At 45.9% G+C, this 22164-nt stretch overlaps 1 protein-coding gene across 1 annotated transcript in view; it reads left to right on the top strand.

The window, feature by feature from the left end:
• The first annotated feature begins 555 nt into the window (after positions 1-555).
• Positions 556-22164, top strand: part of MMP2 (matrix metallopeptidase 2) — a 33891-nt gene continuing 12282 nt past the window's right edge. Inside the window, exons 1-9 of the mRNA XM_087729398.1 lie at positions 556-963; positions 3759-3985; positions 6651-6799; positions 8618-8746; positions 8850-9023; positions 14931-15104; positions 16302-16475; positions 19131-19286; positions 19653-19782. Of these exons, the coding sequence (XP_087585524.1) occupies positions 760-963; positions 3759-3985; positions 6651-6799; positions 8618-8746; positions 8850-9023; positions 14931-15104; positions 16302-16475; positions 19131-19286; positions 19653-19782 (1517 nt within the window). The 5' untranslated portion in view covers positions 556-759. The remainder of the gene's footprint in view (positions 964-3758; positions 3986-6650; positions 6800-8617; positions 8747-8849; positions 9024-14930; positions 15105-16301; positions 16476-19130; positions 19287-19652; positions 19783-22164) is intronic.

Here is a 22164-nt window from a genome sequence, read left to right on the forward strand (position 1 = left end):
TGCAGGCCACTTTAGCTGACTGTGATCTGCAGTTCAGCGGTTCAAATCTCACCGGCTCAAGGTCGACTCAGCCTTCCATCCTTCTGAGGTGGGTGAAATGAGGACCCGGACTGTGGGGGCAAGTTGCTGACTCAATTTGCTAAACAATTTGTAAACCGCTTAGAGAGGGCTGAAAGCCCTATGAAGCGGTATATAAGTCTAATAAATAAATAAATAAATAAATAAAAGAGAAGGAAAAACTCTCCTGTAGTTTGAGGTCGGATTAAAACTACTTCTGCTTCTAAGAACCACAATGGAAAGATTCCTTGAGGCGAAGGCCCAGCCTTCTGCCTTAATTAACATTTAATTTCAGAAATAGAGCAATTTTTTTCCCCCTTGACATTCATTCCTTCCCGGTTAATTTTAATTCACGCCTCTCCTGATCCCTGGCTTTCCTTTCAGATAACAGTCTTACGCAAGCTACCTTAAAAAACTTTTTAAAAAAAATAAAATAATAACATCCAGCCTGACTAAGTCCACATCTGGCTTTTTTCCTCCCGCTTCAGACTTCCTCTGGCAGCCTCTGAAGAGCCTGCGCATCTGGGGATGTTTGAGAGCATACAAAGGAATTGCTAGAGCAAGCAGAAGTGGGGAACCTCTCCAGAAAGTGAAGATGTGCTCATAAAAACAGGGCGGAGGGGGGAGGACAAAGAAGTTGTGTACAACTCAAATCTCTTTGACCGAGGAGGGACGACAAGGAGAGAAGAGAAAGAGGGGAAGATGAAGGTGAACGTCTCTTTCAGGATGGTGGACTGCATTTTCAAAATCCTCCTGCTGCTGCTCTCCATTTTAAATCCAGCTTCTGCACCTCCGCCGCCCACCTTCAGGCTCTCGGAAGAGTTGGCGGGCAGGGAGCTCATCCCATCACCCATCATTAAGTTTCCAGGGGACGTTTCCCCCAAAACAGACAAAGAACTGGCATTTGTAAGTTGAGCTTCTTCTTGTTCTTGTTGTTGTTGTTGAAATAGTCTTGCAATGTTTGTGCAAGATGTGGCTCTGTATCAAAAGTTATAGAACAGATACCAAAAAGCAGACTGGAAGACTGACTGACCTCCTGGTCATAGAAAAGCTTTCTTTCTTTCTTTCTTTCTTTCTTTCTTTCTTTCTTTCTTTCTTTCTCTTTCTTTCTTTCTTTCTTTCTCTTTCTTTCTTTCCTTCCTTCTCTCCCAGTCTCCCTTCTTTCTCTCTCTCCCCCCTCTCTGTTTTTTTTCTTTCTTTCTTCTCTGCCACTCTCTCTTCTTTCTCTGTCTCTCTTTTCTCTTTCTCTCTCTCCCCTCTTTCTTTCTCTCTCTCTTTCTTTCCTTCCTTCTCTCCCTCTTCTCTCTCCTTCTCTCTTTTTTCTGTCTCTCTTTTCTCTTTCTCTCTCTCTCTTCCTTCTTTCTTTCTCCCTCTCTTCTCTTTCCTTCCTTCTCTCCCAGTCTCTTTTATTTCTCTCTCCTCTCTGTTTCTCTTTTTCTTTCTTCTCTCCCACTCTCTCTTCTTTCTCTGACTCTCTCTTCTCTCTTTCCTTCCTTCCTTCCTTTCTTCTCACCCTCTATCTTCTTTCTCTCTCTCCTCTCTCTCCCCCCTGATTTTTCTTTCTTCTCTCCCACTCTCTCTTCTTTCTCTCTCTTCTATCTTTCTCTCTTCCTTTTTTCTTTTTCTTTCTTTCTTTCTTTCTTTCTCTTTCTTTCTTTCTCTTTCTCTTTCTTTCTTTCCTTTCTTCTCTCCCAGTCTCTCTTCTTTCTCTCTCTCTCCCCCTCTCTGTGTTTTTTTTCTTTCTTTCTTCTCTGCCACTCTCTCTTCTTTCTCTCTCTCTCTTTTCTCTTTCTCTCTCTCCCCTCTTTCTTTCTCTCTCTCTTTTTTTCCTTCCTTCTCTCCCTCTTCTCTCTCCTTCTCTCTTTTTTCTGTCTCTCTTTTCTCTTTCTCTCTCTCTCTTCCTTCTTTCTCCCTCTCTTCTCTTTCCTTCCTTCTCTCCCAGTCTCTTTTATTTCTCTCTCCTCTCTGTTTCTCTTTTTCTTTCTTCTCTCCCACTCTCTCTTCTTTCTTTGTCTCTCTCTTCTCTCTTTCCTTCCTTCCTTCCTTTCTTCTCACCCTCTATCTTCTTTCTCTCTCTCCTCTCTCTCCCCCCCCTGATTTTTCTTTCTTCTCTCCCACTCTCTCTTCTTTTCTCTCTTCTGTCTTTCTCTCTTCCCTTTTTCTCTTTCTTTCTTTCTTTCTTTCTTTCTTTCTTTCTTTCTTTCTTTCTTTCTTTTGCCAAGTCAGAATGTATTTTTGAATACTCCAGAGTCAGAAATCTTCGGATTTCTGAGGCTTGAATAAACAAATCCGTTGAATAAACAATAAACAGATGACCTCCCATTTGCTTATAAGTTTTTGTATTTTTTTTCTTTTATATGTGTCTAAATTATAAGCTTTAAGAGTTGGGGCTTCCAACTTTCCTACTCTGTTTTTTGCTTAACATATGACTTATGCATGGTCAGAGAGGCCCCCTTAGTATTTAAAGCTTAATTTTTCAGCCAATTTACTAAGCTCAACTTTCCCCTTGAAAGGCAGTAATTGCCCCTTAGAGTTCTGCCAGGGTTATGTTTGTAGCAAACCTGTTGGAGGGGGGAGGTATAAAATGTTAGTTCTTATAATTATGATTCCTCCTCTGCCTGTTCAGTGATTCTTTTAAAGTTGAACTGCCTAGAAAACACGCCAGGAAGAACATGCGCCAGTGACTTGCAGAGTAATAGCTGAGAGTTTATCTATTCAGAGGTTTTCTATGGCTGCCCACTCACTCTGGGGTTCTTGGGTGGCTTGCAAAGAATTTAAAACAAAAACCCAATATAAAAAAAAGAATAAAAATAATAAACCCACAAACAAAGAGCCGTTTACTTTATGATATAAATTCCACTTTTTTCCCCCCGCTTGACCCTCATCATGATATAACACTGCAGCCAAACTGCAGAATTCAAATCCTAGTATCAATAAAGGAGAATATTTGTAGCTCAAGAAGAGTTTGTAGATGTTTATTACCCAAACTAGGTAATATGCTAGCAGTAATAATGTTGAAAGAGCACCAAGAGAGCACCAACACTCTCCTCCTCCTCCTCCCTTCTAGCACTGATGATGTTACCTAGTTGGGTAATGAAATGTCTGCAAGAAAACAAGCTTAGAGAGCAGCAAGGATGCTACAGTCTCCTCCTCCTCCTCCTCCTCCTCTTCTCTCACCCCCTTCTAGCACTGATGATGTTACCTAGTTGGGTCATGAAACATCTGCAAGAAAACAAGCTTAGAGAGCAGCAAGGATGCTTCAGTCTCCTCCTCCTCCTCCCTCAGCCCCTTCTAGCACTGATGATGTTACCTAGTTGGGTCATGAAACATCTGCAAGAAAACAACCAAGCTCAGAGAGCACCAAGGACCCCTCAGCCACCCTCCCTCCTCCTCCTCCTCCTCCTCCTCCTCCTCTTCCCTCACTCCCTTCTAGTCTTGATCTTGACATCAGTTTCAGAGATGGACAAATGATGACTTATTTAACCTGAAACATGAGGATCATTTCTGACTTGATTCTCGTCCGACCAATTAAGCCCAAGACAAAGGCAACTAGAGGCCTGACCTTTGCTTTGGGGCCATCATTTGAAAATGTTGTGTTGTTGTTGTTGTTGTTTTCTCAACAAGCGAGATAGAGAGGTAGACGTTTAAATTATTTCCTTTCTTTCCCTGTCCACTGCCCATCTTTTTCTTCTCTCCAAAAGCAATACCTCAACAAGTATTATGGATGTCCCAAAGACAATTGCAACCTGCTCGTCCTGAAGGACACTTTGAAGAACATGCAGAAGTTCTTCGGGCTTCCTCAGACTGGAGAACTGGACCAAAACACTATAGAGACCATGAAGAAACCCAGGTGTGGCAACCCAGATGTGGCCAATTATAATTTCTTCCCCCGGAAACCAAAATGGGAGAAAAACCTCATCACGTACAGGTAGGTACCAACTGGCACCCTATCTTCTGAAAATGATTACTCTAAGAAGGAAATCGTGGATAGAGCTGAGGTGGGGCAGTGGTTAAAGGCAGCACTGCAGGCTACTTCAGCTGACTGCAGTTCTGCAGTTCGGCTGTTCAAATCCCACCAGGCTCAGGGTTGACTCAGCCTTCCATCCTTCCGAGGTGGGTGAAATGAGGACCCGGGTAGGAAGGAGGGAGAGAAGGAGGGAGGGAAGCACAGAGGGAAGGAAGGAGGGAAGGAAGGAGAGAAGAAAGGAGAGAAGGAAGGAGGGAAGGAAGGAGAGAAGGAGAGAAGAAAGGAGGGAAGGAAGGAGGGAATGTAGGAGAGAAGGAAGGGGGGAAGGAAGGAGGAAAGGAAGGGGGAAAGGAAGGAGAGAAGGAGAAAAGAAAGGAGGGAAGGAAGGAAGGAGGGAAGGAAGGAGGGAAGGAGAGAAGGAGGGAAGGGGAGTAGGAGAGAAGAAACGAGGGAAGGAAAGAGGGAGGGAGGGAAGAAGAAGTAGGACCGTTGTAAGATAAGATGTTATGGGATGTTAAAAAAGCAATCTTCAAGTATATTGTCAACAGTAGGGAAAAATTGTGGCTACCAAATAGGTGCGAACTGGTAGGAACCCATCTCTGGATAACACCCAGAAACTTAAAACTGGCCACTTGTTCCACTCCGTCTCCATTGATAACCAAGGTCTGGATGTCTGATCTACTCCTTCTGTACTCCACTAGAAGCTGCTTGGTCTTATTGGTGTTAAGGACCAAGTTATTGTCTCCATGGTACATGTAGTTATTGATGGCTTGGTTGAGGTTGAAAGGGCTTCTTGAAGTTCCAGTATTTGTTTTCTCCACTGGCCTTATGCAATTAACCAATGGAATAGCTTGCCTTCAGATGTTGTGGATACTCCATCACCGAAGGAGGCTTTCAAAAAGAGTCCGGACAGCCATTTGTCTGAAATGATACAGGGGGTTGGACTAGAACAGTGTTTCTCAACCTTGGCAACTTGAAGATGTCCGGACTTCAACTCCCAGAATTCCCCAGCCAGCATTTGGGGAATTCTGGGAGTTGAAGTCCGGACATCTTCAAGTTGCCAAGGTTGAGAAACACTGGACTAGAAGACCTCCGGGGTCCCTTCCAACTCTCCTATTCTACGTTCTATAGACCAAAGGTCTTTCCACAAACTCTAGTGGAGTCAAGGGGTCCTCCGTGCTACAGAGGGACATCCTTCATCCTTCCACCAAATGTTCTTTAAGAAAAGAGCCATCTTCCTGTTTGAAAGCATCCTTCCAGAACGGTCGTTTTGCAGAGTGGAATGTCTCTCTTTTTGTTGTCGTTCTTGAAAGGGTAAAATAAAAAAATAAAAAGGCCAACCCTAAAACTTGCATTCCGTTGAACTCCATGGAAGGACACACCACAGGCTCCTGTGTGTCTGCCTTTCTCTCTTCTCAGAACTTTTGATTTTGGCACTTTGAACTGGGGATGATATTGTGTCTGCAGCTGGAAAGCGGAGCAGAAATTACAGGGTGGCTAGGACAGGAGATATTTGAAATGGCTTTTCGTAGACCGTGGGCTGCACAAGGTTCAGGCAGAAGAAATACACTTAAGAAAAAAAAGAAAGAAATTCCATCTCAGTTTCAGCCGGAGATTAGCGTTTGCAAGCGTCCTCCTTTTCTGCACCTCCTTCAGATGACTTGGCTGGCCAGGAATTAGCTGTGGAAGGAAAGCAAACTTGGCTAGCTGATTTGGGAGTAAATCCAATGTAACAAGAGTTGCGTACATAACACACAGCCAACAAAGGTTGGCCTTGCGAGGATTTCTCTTGCATTCGCTTGAAAAGAGGGTTCGATTTTAGGATGCATAAAGTTATTCCAAAGAAGACTGATCCAGCTTTGCAGATCCCAGTCAATCCAGGTATGATTCAGCAGATACATTTGCAAGCACAGGTATAGCAGGATTAGAAGTTGGCAAGAATGCAAATTCCTCCGCCCTTCCCTCCCTCCTTCCTAAAAAAGAAAGAGTGGTAAATGATTCCATTCACCATCAGAAGGTGTTTTTTTTTTTAAAAAAAAAAGAACAGAAGGAGGAGTGGGGGAGGGAGAAGGGGAAGGAGGAGAAGGGAAAAAAACAAGGAGAAAGAGGAGGGGAAGGGGAAGGAGACAAAGAAAGGGAGAAGGAGAAGAAGGAGAAGGAAGGGACAGGAGATGGAGACAAGGAGAAGAATGAAGGGAAATTGAGAAGGAGAAGGGAGATAGGAAAGGAGATAGAGAGGAGGAGGAAGGAGGGAGGGAAGAAGGAAGGAAGGAAGGAAAATGGAGACAGGAAGAAAGAGGAGAGTGAAGGGAAAGGAGACGGAGACAAGGAGAAAAAGAAGGAAGGGAAATTGAGAAGGAGAAGGGAGATAGGAAAGGAGATGGAGAGGAGGAGGAGGGAGGGAGGAAAATGGACAGACTTTCTCCTGTTTGGCTATGTTAGGGCGAGTTATTGAGAACCGTAATTCTGCAATAACAAAGGTTGAACCCAAGGGGGACAGATGAAATCATATCTACTGCCATCTAGTGGCTGTCCAGCTTTTGTGCATCCCAGAGGAGACAAGATCAGTCAGAGCTCTGTGTCTTCGCTGACAATCATCGTTCGCCATCCTTATTTTTGTCTTAAGAATTCTAGGCTACACCCCAGATCTGGATTCTGAAACGGTGGATGATGCGTTTGCCCAAGCCTTCAAAGTCTGGAGTGATGTCACACCGCTGGAATTCTCCCGGATTCATGATGGAGAGGCAGATATCATGATCAACTTTGGACGATGGGGTATGCACATCATAATACGGCGTTGCGGTTCCTACTCTGGTTTCCGGGTGGAGTTGAGGTGTTTGCGTTTCACCTGGGTTTTATACCCTGGTGAATAAGAAACCCAGTATAAAGGCCAACCGCCTCTAACAGGTGTGTGTTTCAAATGGCTCCAAATCAAACCTTGTTGTTGTGAAGTTGTGTATGACCCATCGTAACATTTCTCTAGGCCTTCCTGTCCTCTACCATCCTCTGGAGTCCATTTAAGCTCATGCCGGCTGATTCAGTGACTCCATCCAGCTACCTCATTCTCTGTCATCCCCTTCTTCTTTTGCCCTCCATTGTTCCCAGCATGAGGCTCTTCTCCAGGGAGTCCTTCCTTCTCATTAGGTGGCCAAAGTCTTTGAGTTTCCTCTTCAGGATCTGTCCTTCTAAAGAGCAGTCAGGGTTGATCTCCTCTAGGACTGACCGGTTGGATCACCTTGCAGTCCAAGGGACTCGTAGGAGTCTTCTTCAGCACCAGAGTACAAAGGGAGTCCCTCTCATTAGGTGGCCAAAGTCTTTGAGTTTCCTCTTCAGGAGCTGGCCTTCTAAAGAGTAGTCAGGGTTGATCTCCTCTAGGACTGACCACTTGGATGGCCTTGCAGTCCTTCTTCTTTTGCCCTCCATCTTTCCCAGCATGAGGCTCTTCTCCAGGGAGTCCTTCCTTCTCATTAGGTGGCCAAAGTCTTGGAGTTTCCTCTTCAGGATCTGGCCTTCTAAAGAGCAGTCAGGGTTGATCTCCTCTACGACTGCTCCTCCCATTGGAACATCCCATCTGTTCTTCACCGGAGCACTTAGTTGTAAAAAAGGACACCATCTTGTTTCCCCAGAGAGCAGCTACTCCCATCGGAAGTAGTAGTCATTTCTCTCTGGTGCTAAACCCAGATCAAGCCAACCCTTGTTGTTGTTGTTGTTAGTTGTGTCCGACCCATCGCGACCTCATCGACAACATTCCTCCAGGCCTTCCTGTCCTCTCCCATCCTCTGGAGTCCATTGAAGCTCATGCCGGCTGCTTCAGTGACTCCATCCAGCCACCTCATTCTCTGCCGTCCCCTTTCTTCTTTTGCCCTCCATCGTTCCCAGCATGAGGCTCTTCTCCAGGGAGTCATTCCTTCTCATTAGGTGGCCAAAGTACTTGAGTTTCCTCTTCAGGATCTGGCCTTCTGAAGAGCAGTCAGGGCTGATCTCCTCTAGGACTGACCGGTTGGATCGCCTTGCAGTCCAAGGGACTCGCAGGAGTCTTCATCCCTCACTCTGATGGAAGCCTCAGGATTTCACTCAACGGTTGAAATTAAATTGGCACTCCTTTAGTGAAGCCTGCTGGGAACAAAAACGGACACACACACACACCCTGCGTTTCCGGAGAACCTGTAGTAAAAAAAAATGCTTTAAAAGTACAAAAAAAAAGTTCCAAAGATCAGCTGTAGTATTTTTTTACTACCGGTTCGGGCAAATTGAGCCCGAGGTGGCGCAGTGGTTAGGGTGCAGTACTGCAGGCCACTTCAGCTGACTGTTATCTGCAGTTCAGCGGTTCAAATCTCACTGGCTCAAGGTTTACTCAGCCTTCCATCCTTCCGAGGTGGGTGAAATGAGGACCCAGACTGTGGGGGGCGATATGCTGACTCTGTAAACCGCTTAGAGAGAGCTGAAAGCCCTATGAAGCGGTATATAAGTCTAACTGCTATTGCTATTGCTAAATTGGCTCAAACCGGTAGCATTTCACCCCTGTTCCTCCCTCCAAAGATGTCTTAGATGCCAGGGTCTGATGCTGTTTTGCTTTTGTTCCTTCTTCTGCAGAGCATGGGGATGGGTATCCTTTTGATGGCAAGGATGGTCTTCTGGCCCATGCTTTTGCTCCTGGACCAGGGGTTGGAGGCGATTCTCATTTTGATGACGACGAATTTTGGACTTTGGGTGAAGGCCAAGGTAAGACAGCCGTTTTCGCTTCGGAGCCTCCTCAGGTGTCACTGGCTGCTGTGGATGTAGTTTTTGTGCTGCTGATGAATCCTCCGTCCTCTCCTTTCCCCAGTGGTCCGGGTGAAGTACGGCAACGCAGATGGGGAGTTTTGCAAATTCCCCTTCCTGTTTGGCGAGAAGGAATATAACAGCTGCACGGGTGCAGGGCGAAGCGATGGGTTCCTGTGGTGTTCGACCACCTACAACTTCGACACAGATGGCAAATATGGATTCTGCCCCCATGAATGTAAGTTGAAGGGTGGCTGTGGAGCTTTAAAGAGGCTGCTTTAATTGGTTAATGGCTTGTGGTCTTAAGGCAGGGTAGAAGCGAACCATTGAATCTTCTCAATAGCAATTGCAATAGCACTTAGACTGAGACACTCACTCACTCACTCACTCACTCGACGCCTCTTCACCCAACGTGGGTATAGGCGACTTCCATGGAAAGTTATGGCGATCCATGGAAGCTGTTTCGGCTGGATATACCCAAGGGGACGCCAGTCCCAAGGGTCGACAGAGCCCGATTGGTGGGAACAGGGGGCACCACGTGAAGGCCGGGTTGTCGTTTGATAGTTGAGAGGCTATATTTGGCGCATCAACTATCCTTGCCCCCCTTAGACTGAGATACCGCTTCACAGTACTTTGCAGCCCTCCCTAAGCGGTTTACAGAGGCAGCCTCTTCCCCCCAACAATCTGAGTCCTCATTTTATGCACCTCGGAAGGATGGAAGGCTGAGTCAACCTTGAGCCTGGTGAGATTGGAACTGCCAAATTTCAGGCAGCCAGCAGGCAGAAGAAGTAGCCTGCAGTGCTGCACTCTAACCAGTGCACCACCGTGGCTCTCACCCTTCATGTGTGCCAGTTTCCATGGGTTCATTTGATCCCTCAAGGGAGAAGGTCTCACCATTGGTCAGAGGTGATTAAAATAAAATAAAACCAGCATGGTGAGGTGGAGCTGCAAAACACCACTGAAATCAAAACCTCAGGGAAATGACGATGTGATACCGTGGTGCCTTCATGGCAACAGAGAGGTTGACCAAGCCAATGAGAGTCACGAGTGGGCAGGAAACCAGAATTCCTGCCAAGTAGAACCATGCAACTACAAACGCTGGTTTTATTACTGCAGCAATTTCTTCCAACGGGGCATTTATCGGATGCTCGGTTGCCATCAAAGAGAAACAATAGTAAGCAAATGTCAATTTTTCCTGAATGAAGACAAATATATGTATCCCAGGATAATGGTGCAGGGTCCAATGTGGGTCAGGCAGCAGAACCAGAGATGCAGACTTCCAAATTTTTGGATTCATGCTGGAGCCCATTCTCAGGAACTTCTCTCTTATCAGAATAGGGAAAGAGAGAGGGAGGGAGGGAGCGAGGGAGAGAGAGATGTTCCCTAGGTATGGACTCCAGCACGAGTCCAAAAGCTCAGAAGATCTGATCTTGGTGACTAACCGAGATTGGATACCCATTTAGGTGCCATATCTGGACTGATACACATTGTCTACCACACAGAGATTGATTGATTGGTTAGTTGCATCAGGATTCCAATGGATGCCTCATGAGTCTTGAGCCAAGCTTCAAAAGAAATCCAGTTATTTATTAGGAGCTTCATGTTGGCAGGTTCCCAAATGAAGCCAGCTCTGACCCCATGTAATTTACAGCCCCAATTATCACCCTGTTTCCCCCTCCCCCTCCCCGAGTGTGTCATCAATCACAATCCAACGGGGGCAATTTTATGAGTTGTAGAGATCACTCCCCTCCTCCAGCTGTAAGTAACCCTGGGATACAGCCTTGAGGGAGATAAGTCTGGAATGTGCACCTGTTTTTTGCTGCCCTGTTGTTTCATCGGTTTCCCATACCCCATTTTCTATGGCAACTCAAGAGCAGGCCAGGGATGATTTGCAAGTTGACAGGTTGGTTGGTTAAGTTAAGTTAAATTAAACTTATATGCCACTCATCAGCTTACAAGAAGTAAAAGTAACAAGATAAAACACGAAAACAATAAATATTAACCCCAAAGATACCGTACACCAGAGCAAGCCACGAGGACAATTTTCTATTAAAAATAGAGGGTTTTCTCCTCATTGCTGGGAACAAGGATTATGGTTTTTGTAATGAGTTTATACAATTAGATTGCAGCGAGGCTGGGCAGATATTTGCATTTCATGAAGAAAACTCCAGGGCTGGGATTTTGTCGGCAGATCGAGGGCTTTTGTGAGTGATGCCGTTTTTTCCCCCTCAGAATCCCTGAATAACAACAAACTCACAGATGGTCCTTGTTAGACAAATAGTGGCCTTGTTCACATTATTATTCCAAAACATTGTTTTGTAAAGGCTTGCCTAATAAATGCAGATGTTACGAGAGCAGACAAGAGCAAGTCTTCTAAATGTCAATTGTCAGAGTTTCTCTGACTCAAAAGTCCCCACTCACCACTGCATACAGTCTCTCTTCTCCAAGGTTGTAGGGATTTGATGAAGAAGACAGAAAACCCAAAACTACCTCAGGAAGTGCTCTTTTATGTGAAGCCTTTCTTCCCCCTCCCTCCCTCCATTCTCCTTCCTCCCTCCTTTCCTCTCTCTATTCTCCTTCCACCCGTCCTCTATTCTCTTCCCTCCCTCCCTCCCTCCATTCACATTCCCTCCTTCTCTCTCTCCCTCTATTCTCCTTCTTCCTTCCTATTTTGAATTCAAATTCAAAATAATAAATTCAAATTCAAATTCCCTCCCTCTATTCTTCTTCCACCCTTCCTCCCTCCCTCTCCCTCCCTCTCCCTCCATTCTCCTTCCTTCCTCCCCTTATTTCCTCCCTCCTTCTATTCTCCTCCCTCCCTCCCTCCCTCTATTCTTCTCCCTCCCTCTGTCCCTCTATTCTATTTCTTTTCTCCCTCCCTCTATTCTCCTCCCTCCTTCCCTCCCTCTCTCCTTCCTTCCTTTTTCTTTCTTTCTCTTTCTTTCTTTCTTTTTTCTATCTGTCTGTCTGTCTGTCTTTCTTTCTTTCTTTCTTTTTTCTATCTATCTGTCTGTCTTTCTTTCTTTCTTCTCTCTCTCTTCTTTCTGTTTTTCCCCACCATGGCTAATTCTCATGAATGAGGGCGTCATTATCACTCATAATGTATTACCGGTTACCATTCTATTTTCTCAGCTTTTACTCTTTGATTTCCATTCGTGGGAAGGCAGGATTTAAGGACCATCAATCGCATATCAAAACAAATCCGTGCGTCCCAATATTTCCCCAACCTCCCTCTTACTTTTGATGTAGCTCTTGAGAAATGGGTATAATAAAAGCCATGGAAACGGCAGCAGGGCTGAATGTAAATGTGGATATTTTGATGTTATTGGCAGAAAGAAAAACAAGCCCTATCTCTCTGCAAATCTTATAAATACATGCATCCCGGAGAAAGTGTTTTGTCTTGAAATTCCCCAGGAAGGAAGGACCCTTACTTAATCCATACTCTTCTTTCCTTGCCTATTTGGTTTCACATCTTGCCGCTTTGTGGCGATCTGCCCTTTGTGCGCATTGCTTTAGAACAGAGGTCAGCAACCTTAAACACTCAAAGAGACACAAAGGTCCTAATCAGAAGCGCCCCTCCCCCCAATTCAATTCTGGAGCAGACCGGAAGTCTGGTTCCCCCACCATAGAGTCTTCTCCTAGCACAGCATCCTCTACCTGTCCTAATTGAAAGTCTTATCAATTGTGGAGACAACCGGCAAAAGGGAGCGACAGCAGTTGGATGAAAGAGCCGCATGCGGCTCCGGAGCTAGAGACTGCTGACCCTTGCTTTAGAGTCTCCTCCTAGCATGGTGTCCTTTTTCCTCTGCTGACTGGAAGTCCAGTTCTCCCACCATAGAGCCTTCCCCTAGCGCGGCATCCTCTACCTGTCCTAATCAAAAGCCCTATCAATTGTGGAGCCGACCAGCAAAAGGGAGCCACAGCAGATGGATGAAAGAGAGCCACATGCAGCTCCGGAGCCGCAAATTGCTGACCCCTGCTTTAGAACTAAACTTGGAAATGCTTGTTAAGCAGGGAAAGAAGAAAGACAGAAGACTTTCCTTTCTCGGATCCATATTTCGGGGAACCTCCCAAAACCTCGCTGCCCCTTGGGAATGGTGACATAGGAAAATTCTGCGAACAAACTTTGGGACCCTCTGTCCATTGGGAATTGGGATCCTGCCTTCCAGCATCGTTCCCCATTGAATAGATTCTCCTTTTAATTATTGCTACTCCAGCGTTAAGAGTTGTTTCTGCTATCAAAGCTGCAGAAGCTGTTAAAGAATATTACAGCAAAAGCAAAGGCTTTGGAAACTTTTGGTGGCTGTGCTCACCAAACAGGGGGGAAAAAGAAACAGCCTTCTTTGGGCATGGAGACAATGATTATTTCCAGCAACACGACATTAAGTTTCCATACTGGTTTTCTCTTCTCCTAAATTGTTGGTGGTTAAGCTAATAAGATATGTTGTTAAAAGGCCAAACCTGGCTGAGTTTATAGCCCAAAGCTGCTTCCCTAAGCAAATGAATATGCCTGCCTTAGCAGCCTCCGTTCCCTTTGCGTTCTCCAAAAGAAAAGCTGTTTTAAAGGAAGTCTTGGAACTCCGATGCTGGCTACATTCAGACATGCATTTTAACTAGCATTGCTAGCAGGGTCTTCTTAACAAACGAGAAACTTGAGAGACCGCCTGCTGCCAATTACCTCCCACAGACCCATTAGATCTCACAGGGTCGGCCTCCTCTGGGTGCCATCTACCAGCCAATGCCACCTGGCTATTACCTGGGGGAGGGCCTTCTCTGTGGCAGCTCCGGCCCTCTGGAATGAACTCCCCGCAGGGATTCGGACCCTCACCTCTCTCCAGGCCTTCCGAAAAGCCGTCAAAACCTGGCTTTGCTGGCAGGCCTGGGGGTGATGAGTTCCCTCCCCTCTCGACCTGTGTGGTTGTGCGACTGTTGTCTACTTTTATTATTTGTATTTTGTCTTTTTATGTTCCCCTTTTTCCCCCTTGAATTGTTCGCCGCCCTGAGTCCTCCCGGAGAAGGGTGGCATACAAATAATAAAATACAAATACAAATACAAACATGGCTGGAAGGCTGAGGAAACCCATTCTCAAATCACTAGCAATCCAGAAAAGTCAATGAGTGACATTTGATGCAACCTAACAAGCCACAACAAGTTGTGGTGGGTGGATGTAACTCTCCTGACCTAGGCTTCCCCAAAAAGCATGAAGCAGAGAGTCTTGGTCCCAACAAAACCACTTTTATTAAATGAATGTGAATTCCTCTCATTCACATTCAGCCAAGGCCTGGCAAACAGTCTTTCAAAGGTGAATTTATGACCACCGACCTTATCTAGCTTGGAAAGCTGCCATGTAAATCTTTTCCAAACGCAGTGCTGTGCAAGGAAAGACTTGGCACAGAGTCTCTTGAGATTCACGGACAGATCTTCACACTCCTGAAACAAATGAACGAACAAACGAACAAATGAATTGTTTCCTGAAAAAGCCCCCTCCCCTTTCACTCCTCTGTTATTTCCCTTTGGGGGGGGGCATTCATCATCCACCTGTGTCCTTACTCCCAAGGTAACCCCTGTTCTTTAGCTGTTCCCTTCATTTGGCAACTCTCTGCATGCGCACACTGGGAACAGGCTCCAGCTGTTCCTCTGCCTCACAGCTGTCTAGCTCCTGATAATTGTCAGACGTCCTTGGCCCCCTCTCTGCCTCTGATGCAGAGCCCTCATCAGAGCCTTCCCCAGACTCCAGGACTGGCCCATGTTCCTCCCTAACCTCCCCACTGTCCGATTCTGCTGCCAGCTCCGCTAGCTACTGGTGGGCCACAACAGTAACACAATTAGCTTCAACTTTTTTGGGGGGAAAACAGGCCTTGTAAAAGTTACAGGCTGGATATTAATTAGCGTTTGTGTTTTTCAACCTTGGCAATTTTAAGACCTGTGGACTTCAACGCCCAGAAGTTCTCGATAGTTTATATGAGTTCTTACTACCGTCCTTCCTACTGTTGTTAACACTTCCAAAAACTTTTAAACATTCTTTATTGAGAGAGAGAGAAAAGAAAGGGGGAAAAAATCCCTTCCATATTTCGCTTTGCGTATCTGGCTGCCAACTTGGAAAGATGCCGCCAAGGTTTTAATTCTGCACCTCTTACCCTGCAGCTCTTTTCACCATGGGTGGAAACTCCGATGGGAAGCCGTGCAAATTCCCCTTCCTGTTTGAGGGAAGATCCTTTGACAGCTGCACCACAGAAGGAAGACAAGATGGGTATAGATGGTGCAGCACTACCGAAGATTACGACCGGGATAAGAAATTTGGATTTTGTCCAGAGACAGGTAAGAAGATATTTGCTACAATTGGCAAAGGTTTGTTCGGAGGAAAAACCATTTAAACCATCGGGTTCAAAAGCCCGATTGGGCTTCTTATCCAGGGAGGTCTTATTTTCAGGGAAACAGAGTTTTAGAGTAGAACTTCTGGACCATGAACAAATCAGGTTCTGATGAAAAAAAATCACAAATTTGTTTTTTTTCCCCCTTGGCCGATTTCCCCTTCTGCACCGCTTTTTTTTGCAAGCGCCAAATTTCCAAAATTAGGTTCAGGTCACGACAAAATCAGTGTGCGACCAAAGTTATGGAATGAATTATGGATGTAACCAGAGCTTCTTCTGTACTACCCTGTTTTCCTGAAAATAAAATCTTCCTGGATAATAATTGGGCTTTTGAGCACATGCGCTAAAATAAGCCCTCCCCTGAAAATAAGCCCTCCCCAAAAATATTGCAACAGAGCAGCAGCCATGAGGTAACCACTCTCAATGCCTCCTGCACCTCAAAAATAATAAGACCTCCCTGAAAATAGGGCCCAGTGCTTATTTTGGGGGGGTCAAATTAAATAAGATCCTATCTTATTTTCGAGGAAACACGGTACCTTTTCTTTGGTGTCATCAGACACAAATTACAGGCTTCCAGAAATCAAAGCGATAATTCATAATAATTACAACAAAACTTCTAAATGACAAAGTAAGAATTTGGTGGTATGCTATTAACTGTTCCTGCTTCTATTGGTTTATAAAGAGGGCAGAGAAGAGCAACAAAGGGGATTAGGGGACTGGAGGCTAAAACATTTGAAGGAACAGTTGCAGGAACTGGGTATGTCTAATTTAATGAAAAGAAGGACTAGGGGAGACATGATAGCAGCCTTCCAATATCTCAGGGGTTGCCCCAAAGAACAGGGAGTCAAGCTATTCTCCAAGGCACCTGAGGACAGGACAAGAAGCAATGAGTGGAAACTAATCAAGGAGAGAAGCAACTTAGAACTGAGGAGAAATTTCCTGACAGTGAGAACAATTAATCAGTGGAACGACTTGCCTCCAGAAGTTGTGAATGCCCCAACACTGGAAGTCTTTAAGAAGATGTTGGATAACCATTTGTTTAAAGTGGTGTAGGGTTTCCTGCTTAAGCAGGGGGTTGGATTAGAAGACCTCCAAGGTCCCTTCCAGCTCTGTTATTCTAATTCTTTTTTTTCCCTCAATGCAGCAATGTCTACCGTGGGTGGAAATTCTGAAGGACATCCGTGTGTTTTTCCTTTTATATTCCTTGGGAATACGTATGATTCTTGTACCACTTCGGGACGGCAAGATGGGAAGATGTGGTGCTCCACCACTAGTAACTATGATGAAGATCGCAAATGGGGATTTTGTCCGGATGCAGGTAGAGATTTTTCTCCTCCTCTTCCTTCTCCTTATAAATGTGACAGCATTACTTCCAGTTCTCCAAAGTATCAAAAAACAAGGAATACATCACGTTTTTTTTCCTTGTTCAAAGGTTTTATTTCTTTTAAAACAAACATTTCATCATTCCTCAATCAGTAAGACATCGAAGTACAATTTTTTGTGTGTCAAAATAGTTCTAGTTTACCACCAAGTTCTTGTCTAGCCTAATGTATACCCCTCCCTCCCTCCACCCTCCACCCCAACCCCCCTCCTCCTTCCACCCACCCACCCCCCCACTTCCCAGAACCCGTACACGGTATGGATTTTTAACAAACACAGTCTAAAATCTATTGAGAAAAAAGAAATAAAGAAATTAATGACATTCTACATTGACCTTAGCTTCTTCTTGCTGAGCTAACTTTAAACAATTTAAATCATTTCTGATCTTAAGCATAGGCTAACTGGAATTTCTTGGTCCCGTATTTATTTTGTATATAGTCAATCCATTTTTTCCAGTCTCGTTTATATCTCTCATTTGAGTGATCTTTAAGATATGCCGATATTTTAGCCATCTCGGCTAAGCTTGTAACTTTCAATGTCCATTCTTGGATTGTAGGCAAGTCTTCCTTCTTCCAGTATTGCGCCACCAACAGTCTTGCTGCCGTTATTAGGTGCAGAATCAAGTTAGTCTCTACCACGATTTTAATGGACCAAAATAAAGGTCAAAGAATTTTTTTAAAAAACCTAGTTCTTACAAAACAGCTCACTCTTGTGCCATTTTCTATGTTTTCTTCTGTTTCAAAGCTAGCAAAATAGGCTAAAGTTTTAGATTCCATCTCAAGATGTCCTTTGTGAATCAAAACATTTCTCTTACAAGCTTCCCTCATTCTCAGAAGTACAACTGAGATCATCAAATGTCCACAAATGATTGCAAAACCCCACCCACCCTCAAAACACCCTAAGAAACTCACAAATGAGTCAGTTGTGAAGTTAACTGTAAATCATTCCTTCTCACAAAGTTTCCCAACAGCTGGATCAGGCATGTTTGAACATGGCTGAAAAGTAGAGTTCAGATACCACATGCCTTTTGTCTTCGTAGCTAATTTGGATTTTACAGTACTCTTGAATATTTCACGAGGTGGCGCAGGGGGTAGAGTGCAGTACTGCAGGCCATTTCAGTTGACTGCTAGTTCAGCAGTTCAGCAGTTCAAATCTCACTGGCTCAGGGTTGACTCAGCCTTCCATCCTTCCAAAGTGGGTAAAATGAGGACCCAGATTGTGGGGGCGATATGCCGACTCTGTAAACCGCTTAGAGAGAGCTGAAAGCCCTATGAAGCGGTATATAAGTCTAACTGCTATTGCTAACTGCCATTTATACACCTCTAAGTCTTGGTTTCTGACTTCGTACAAGTGACACCAACTATGGTTTAGCAGCAAAACATGGCTTAACATACGAGTTGTTTGGGGGTTACAGCCTTTTTGGGGGGGGCTTAGGTGGGCTTGGTTGAAAATGAACCAAAAAGCACGAAGCAGAATCCTGGTCCTGACAAAACCCCTTTTATTAAATGAATGTGGCTTCTCCTCATTCACATTCAGCAAGTCTTTCAAAGGTGAATTTATGACCACAGACCTTATCTATCTTGGAAAGCTGCCATTTAAGTATTTTCCAAATGAGGTGCTGTGCAAGGAAAGACTGGGCACAGAGTCTCTGAGATTCACGGACAGATCTTCACACTCCTGAAACAAATCTTTGCCATTATTTATTATTTATTTATTGAATTTATAGGCCGCCCAATCCCGAAGGACTCTGGGCGGCTTACAAAGAAAAAGAAAAAAAGAAAATAAAAATAAAAAGAATAGTTTAAAATTCACAACACACATTCCATCTGATCGGGGCTGGACCTTAACCATAGGTCAACAGCCCCAGGCCTGCCGGAACAGCCAGGTTTTAACAGCTTTCCTGAAGGCCATGAGAGTGGGTAAGGTCCGGACCTCTGGAGGGGTAGCTGATTCCACAGGGTCGGAGCAGCCACAGAGAAGGCCCTCCTCCGGGGGCCCGCCAGCCGACACTGTCAGGCTGATGGCATCCCAAGGAGGCCCAATCTCTTGTTGCCTCTGGGCATCCCATTTTCAGTCTCAGCATCCCGTTTTTTGCCTCTGTGTGCCCCATTTTCGGTCTTTGCGTCCCTGATTTTCTGCCTATTCCGATCCCCGCTGCCTGGAATGGGCGGAAAATGGGACACATGGAGGAAGCAATAGGCTATGGCAATCCCTGCAGCCTGAAACAGCTGATTGTTGGGAGGCTAATCCAACCGACAATCAGCTGCTTGGGCTAATCAGGCTGTGCTGAAACTGAAAGTAAAATGGGCTGTTTGCTGTTTGCTGCAAGGAGGCAAATTGCTGGGAGGCAGAAGCAGATTTCCCCCACCTCCTTGTTTTCCTTCCCAAAAGCTAGGTGCGTCTTATACTTCAGAGTGTCTTATACTCTGAAAAATAAGGTATGTCCTTTTCTTTAATGGTTACATCTTCTGTCTTCGATGCCTTCAAAGCCCCAGAAACTGCTCTTGTAAAATGGTTAGATTGACTTCACAAAGAGAGGCGTATGGACAATGTCCATCAAACAGCCTTAAAAAGCTTATTTGTTTTCTTCCAGGGTACAGTCTGTTCTTGGTTGCTGCTCATGAATTTGGCCACGCAATGGGACTCGAACATTCTGAAGATCCTGGCGCACTGATGGCCCCCATCTACACCTATACCAAGCACTTCCGCCTTTCTCAAGATGACATTCAAGGGATCCAGGAACTTTATGGTGAAGTTTCCAGTTGGTTCAAACCTATCTGAAACATTTGAGTCCATACCCTTATTAATCTTGGGGTTCAAGCTTTTCCAGGGGAACCTAAAATAGTGGAATCATCGTGGTGAACCATTTGAAGAAAAGCAGATGCCCCGTTCATGTTCTTTCCCCCCTTCTATGTTATCTAATGCTATTTTTATTTTTTTGTATTACCAGGGGAAAAAAGCAGAACAAGGATTCTTGACATTGCTTCTCCTTCTGATTTCTAGGCTTAAAAGCAGATCGTCCAGATCACTGATGACTTTTTTTAAAAAACCAATTTGGTTGTATTTTAGTACAATGACAATAAAGATCATACTTATACTTTTTCTTGATTTGTAGGAGGTTCGATTGATGTTGGACCAGGACCAAAGCCGACCCTTGGACCTGTCACTCCTGAACTTTGTGGCCAAGATCTTGTCTTTGATGCCGTGGCTCAAATGAGGGGCGAGATCTTTTTCTTCAAAGACAGGTGAGTTGGGGGACAGAGAAGGATCTATTCCAGTGATGGAATAATGCAATGCAAACCGTAATCCAATGTATGCGCAACACCACTACCACCCGCGCATGGCTCACCCCACTGTGCATGATCTCCGCACTCCCCCCAACCCCCAGTCATGCTCACATGACCCCCCCCATGACCCCCTCCCCAAATGGGCTGCAGGGGGGGCACCTGCCCCTGCACTCCCCTCTGCATGCACAGTTGAGACCCAAAATTCAGCCGCCCAGCAACAGGCGCGTGCACCTGTCCTGTGGAGTTGAGCTGGGGTGACAGCTCATGTGCCCGCAGAGAAGGTTCTGCAGACCACCTGTGGCAAACGTGCCACAAGTTCGCCATCACGGACAGTGGTGGGATTCAAAACATTTTACTACTGGTTCTGTGGGCATGGCTTGGTGGGCGTGGCAGGGGAAAGGATACTGTAAAATCTCCATTCCCACCTGCACTCCAGGGGAAGGATACTGCAAAATATCTGCTGAACAAAACTCCACATTGGGGACAGGAAAGGCAACCAGCCATTCAAACACTCTGCTAACGTTTGCTGCTCCATTCAGGTGTCCAGGCTCCAACCTGCAAGGGATTATGGGGTCTTTAAATGAAGATGACTGTCAGCGTTCCAGGTATCAAGTAGAATTAAATCAGAGTCCAAGGCAAAACGATCCTTAAAGTTCCAATTGAATAAAGCAGACATCTTAGCACATCTGTGTTAATCACAATATTGGAAATGACATCAGAATCCCACCCAGTTAAAAGTTCATGATCTTGTCCCCACACCCACAATCCATCACATGGTCCAATCTTCTTCTTCCACGCTGGCATCCACACCCAGCTGCTTCTGGTCAGGTGTGAAAGTACGGAGACAAAAGATGACCTTGAGCTTCTAGAAAAGAATGATAACAATACATTCCACAATCCTACTCCTGTCTATTCCCCCCTCCCATCAACTATACTAATGAAACAGCATAATGAAATAAGAGAAAGTGTGGCAGGCCAAAATTCTAAAAGGAATATCATTGCAGGCCTGACAATGGCGAGTTTAATTTTGGATTCAAGGCGGTGTAATAACACGCACAGTGAAAAAAGTCCTTACAAATAACAACCAAGTTTAACATGTGAGAATCGGACGGACGTGTTGCAAATGACAACTGAGCTTGTGTCCCTGTTACAAGCTATAAAGCTGGGTGGGTTGGTTTGTTGCCCTACACTAAGGTGACCAGACGTCCCGCTTTTGGCGGGACACACCCGCCTTCCAACGCATTTTCCCGCGTCCCGCCCGCCTTTTTAAAAGGCACGCTTTTTTTGGCGCTCGCAGCTCCCGCCCATCAGCTGCTAGCTTGCTGGGCTGGCTCATCGTTCTGTTCTCTATCCTACCAGATGAGCCAACCCAGCAAGCTAGCAGCTGATGGGCGGGAGCTGCGAGCGCCAAAAAAAGCGTGCTTTTAGCCTTTTACCTACTAATAAGGTGACCAGACGTCCCGCTTTTGGCGGGACACACCCGCCTTCCAACGCATTTTCCCGCGTCCCGCCCGCCTTTTTAAAAGGCACGCTTTTTTTGGCGCTCGCAGCTCCCGCCCATCAGCTGCTAGCTTGCTGGGCTGGCTCATCGTTCTGTTCTCTATCCTACCAGATGAGCCAACCCAGCAAGCTAGCAGCTGATGGGCGGGAGCTGCGAGCGCCAAAAAAAGCGTGCTTTTAGCCTTTTACCTACTAACTACCTACAAATTTAAGCCAGCCCAGCCTCCCGCTCACTGATTGGATTGGCCTGGACTCCAGCCAATCAGTGAGCTGGCTGGGATGGGAAATTTTCAGCACGCTTGCTCGAGTTTCCATTTCCTTTCTACAAAAGACGAAAGAGGTTGCAGCTGCGCTGACTGGTGAGTAATCTAATTCTAATCGAATTTTCCGCTCGCCGCGGCAGGAGGAGAGGGTGGGGGCAGCTGCAGCCGCCCGCGGCAGAGAAGTTCCATGCGGTGCAGGGGCTCCCGCCGCCTGGCAGAAGCCCCTGAACCGCGTGCGGGCGGCTGCCCCCTCCTCCTCCCTGTCCTCCTGCGGCCGCGAGGAGTAGTCCGTTCGTGCAGAAATTGCCCGCCCTGGCTGAGTGAATTGGGATCACCTGTGGCCGCGAGGAATACTCCGTTTGTGCAGGAGTCCTCGCGGCCGCAGGCGATCCCAATTGAATTCACTCTGTGCGGGCGGCTCGGCTGCCCCCCCCTCCTCCCTCTCCTGCGGCCGCGAGGAGTAGTCCGTTCGTGCAGAAATTGCCCGCCCCGGCTGAGTGAATTGGGATCGCCTGCGGCCGCGAGGAATACTCCGTTCGTGCAGGAGTCGGGCGGCTCAGCTGCCCCCTCCTCCTCC

Source organism: Thamnophis sirtalis, unplaced genomic scaffold (genome assembly GCF_051295495.1).
Source record: "Thamnophis sirtalis isolate CommonGarterSnake01/CBP01778 unplaced genomic scaffold, rThaSir2_p1.2 scaffold_14, whole genome shotgun sequence".
Taxonomy (NCBI): domain Eukaryota; kingdom Metazoa; phylum Chordata; class Lepidosauria; order Squamata; family Natricidae; genus Thamnophis; species Thamnophis sirtalis.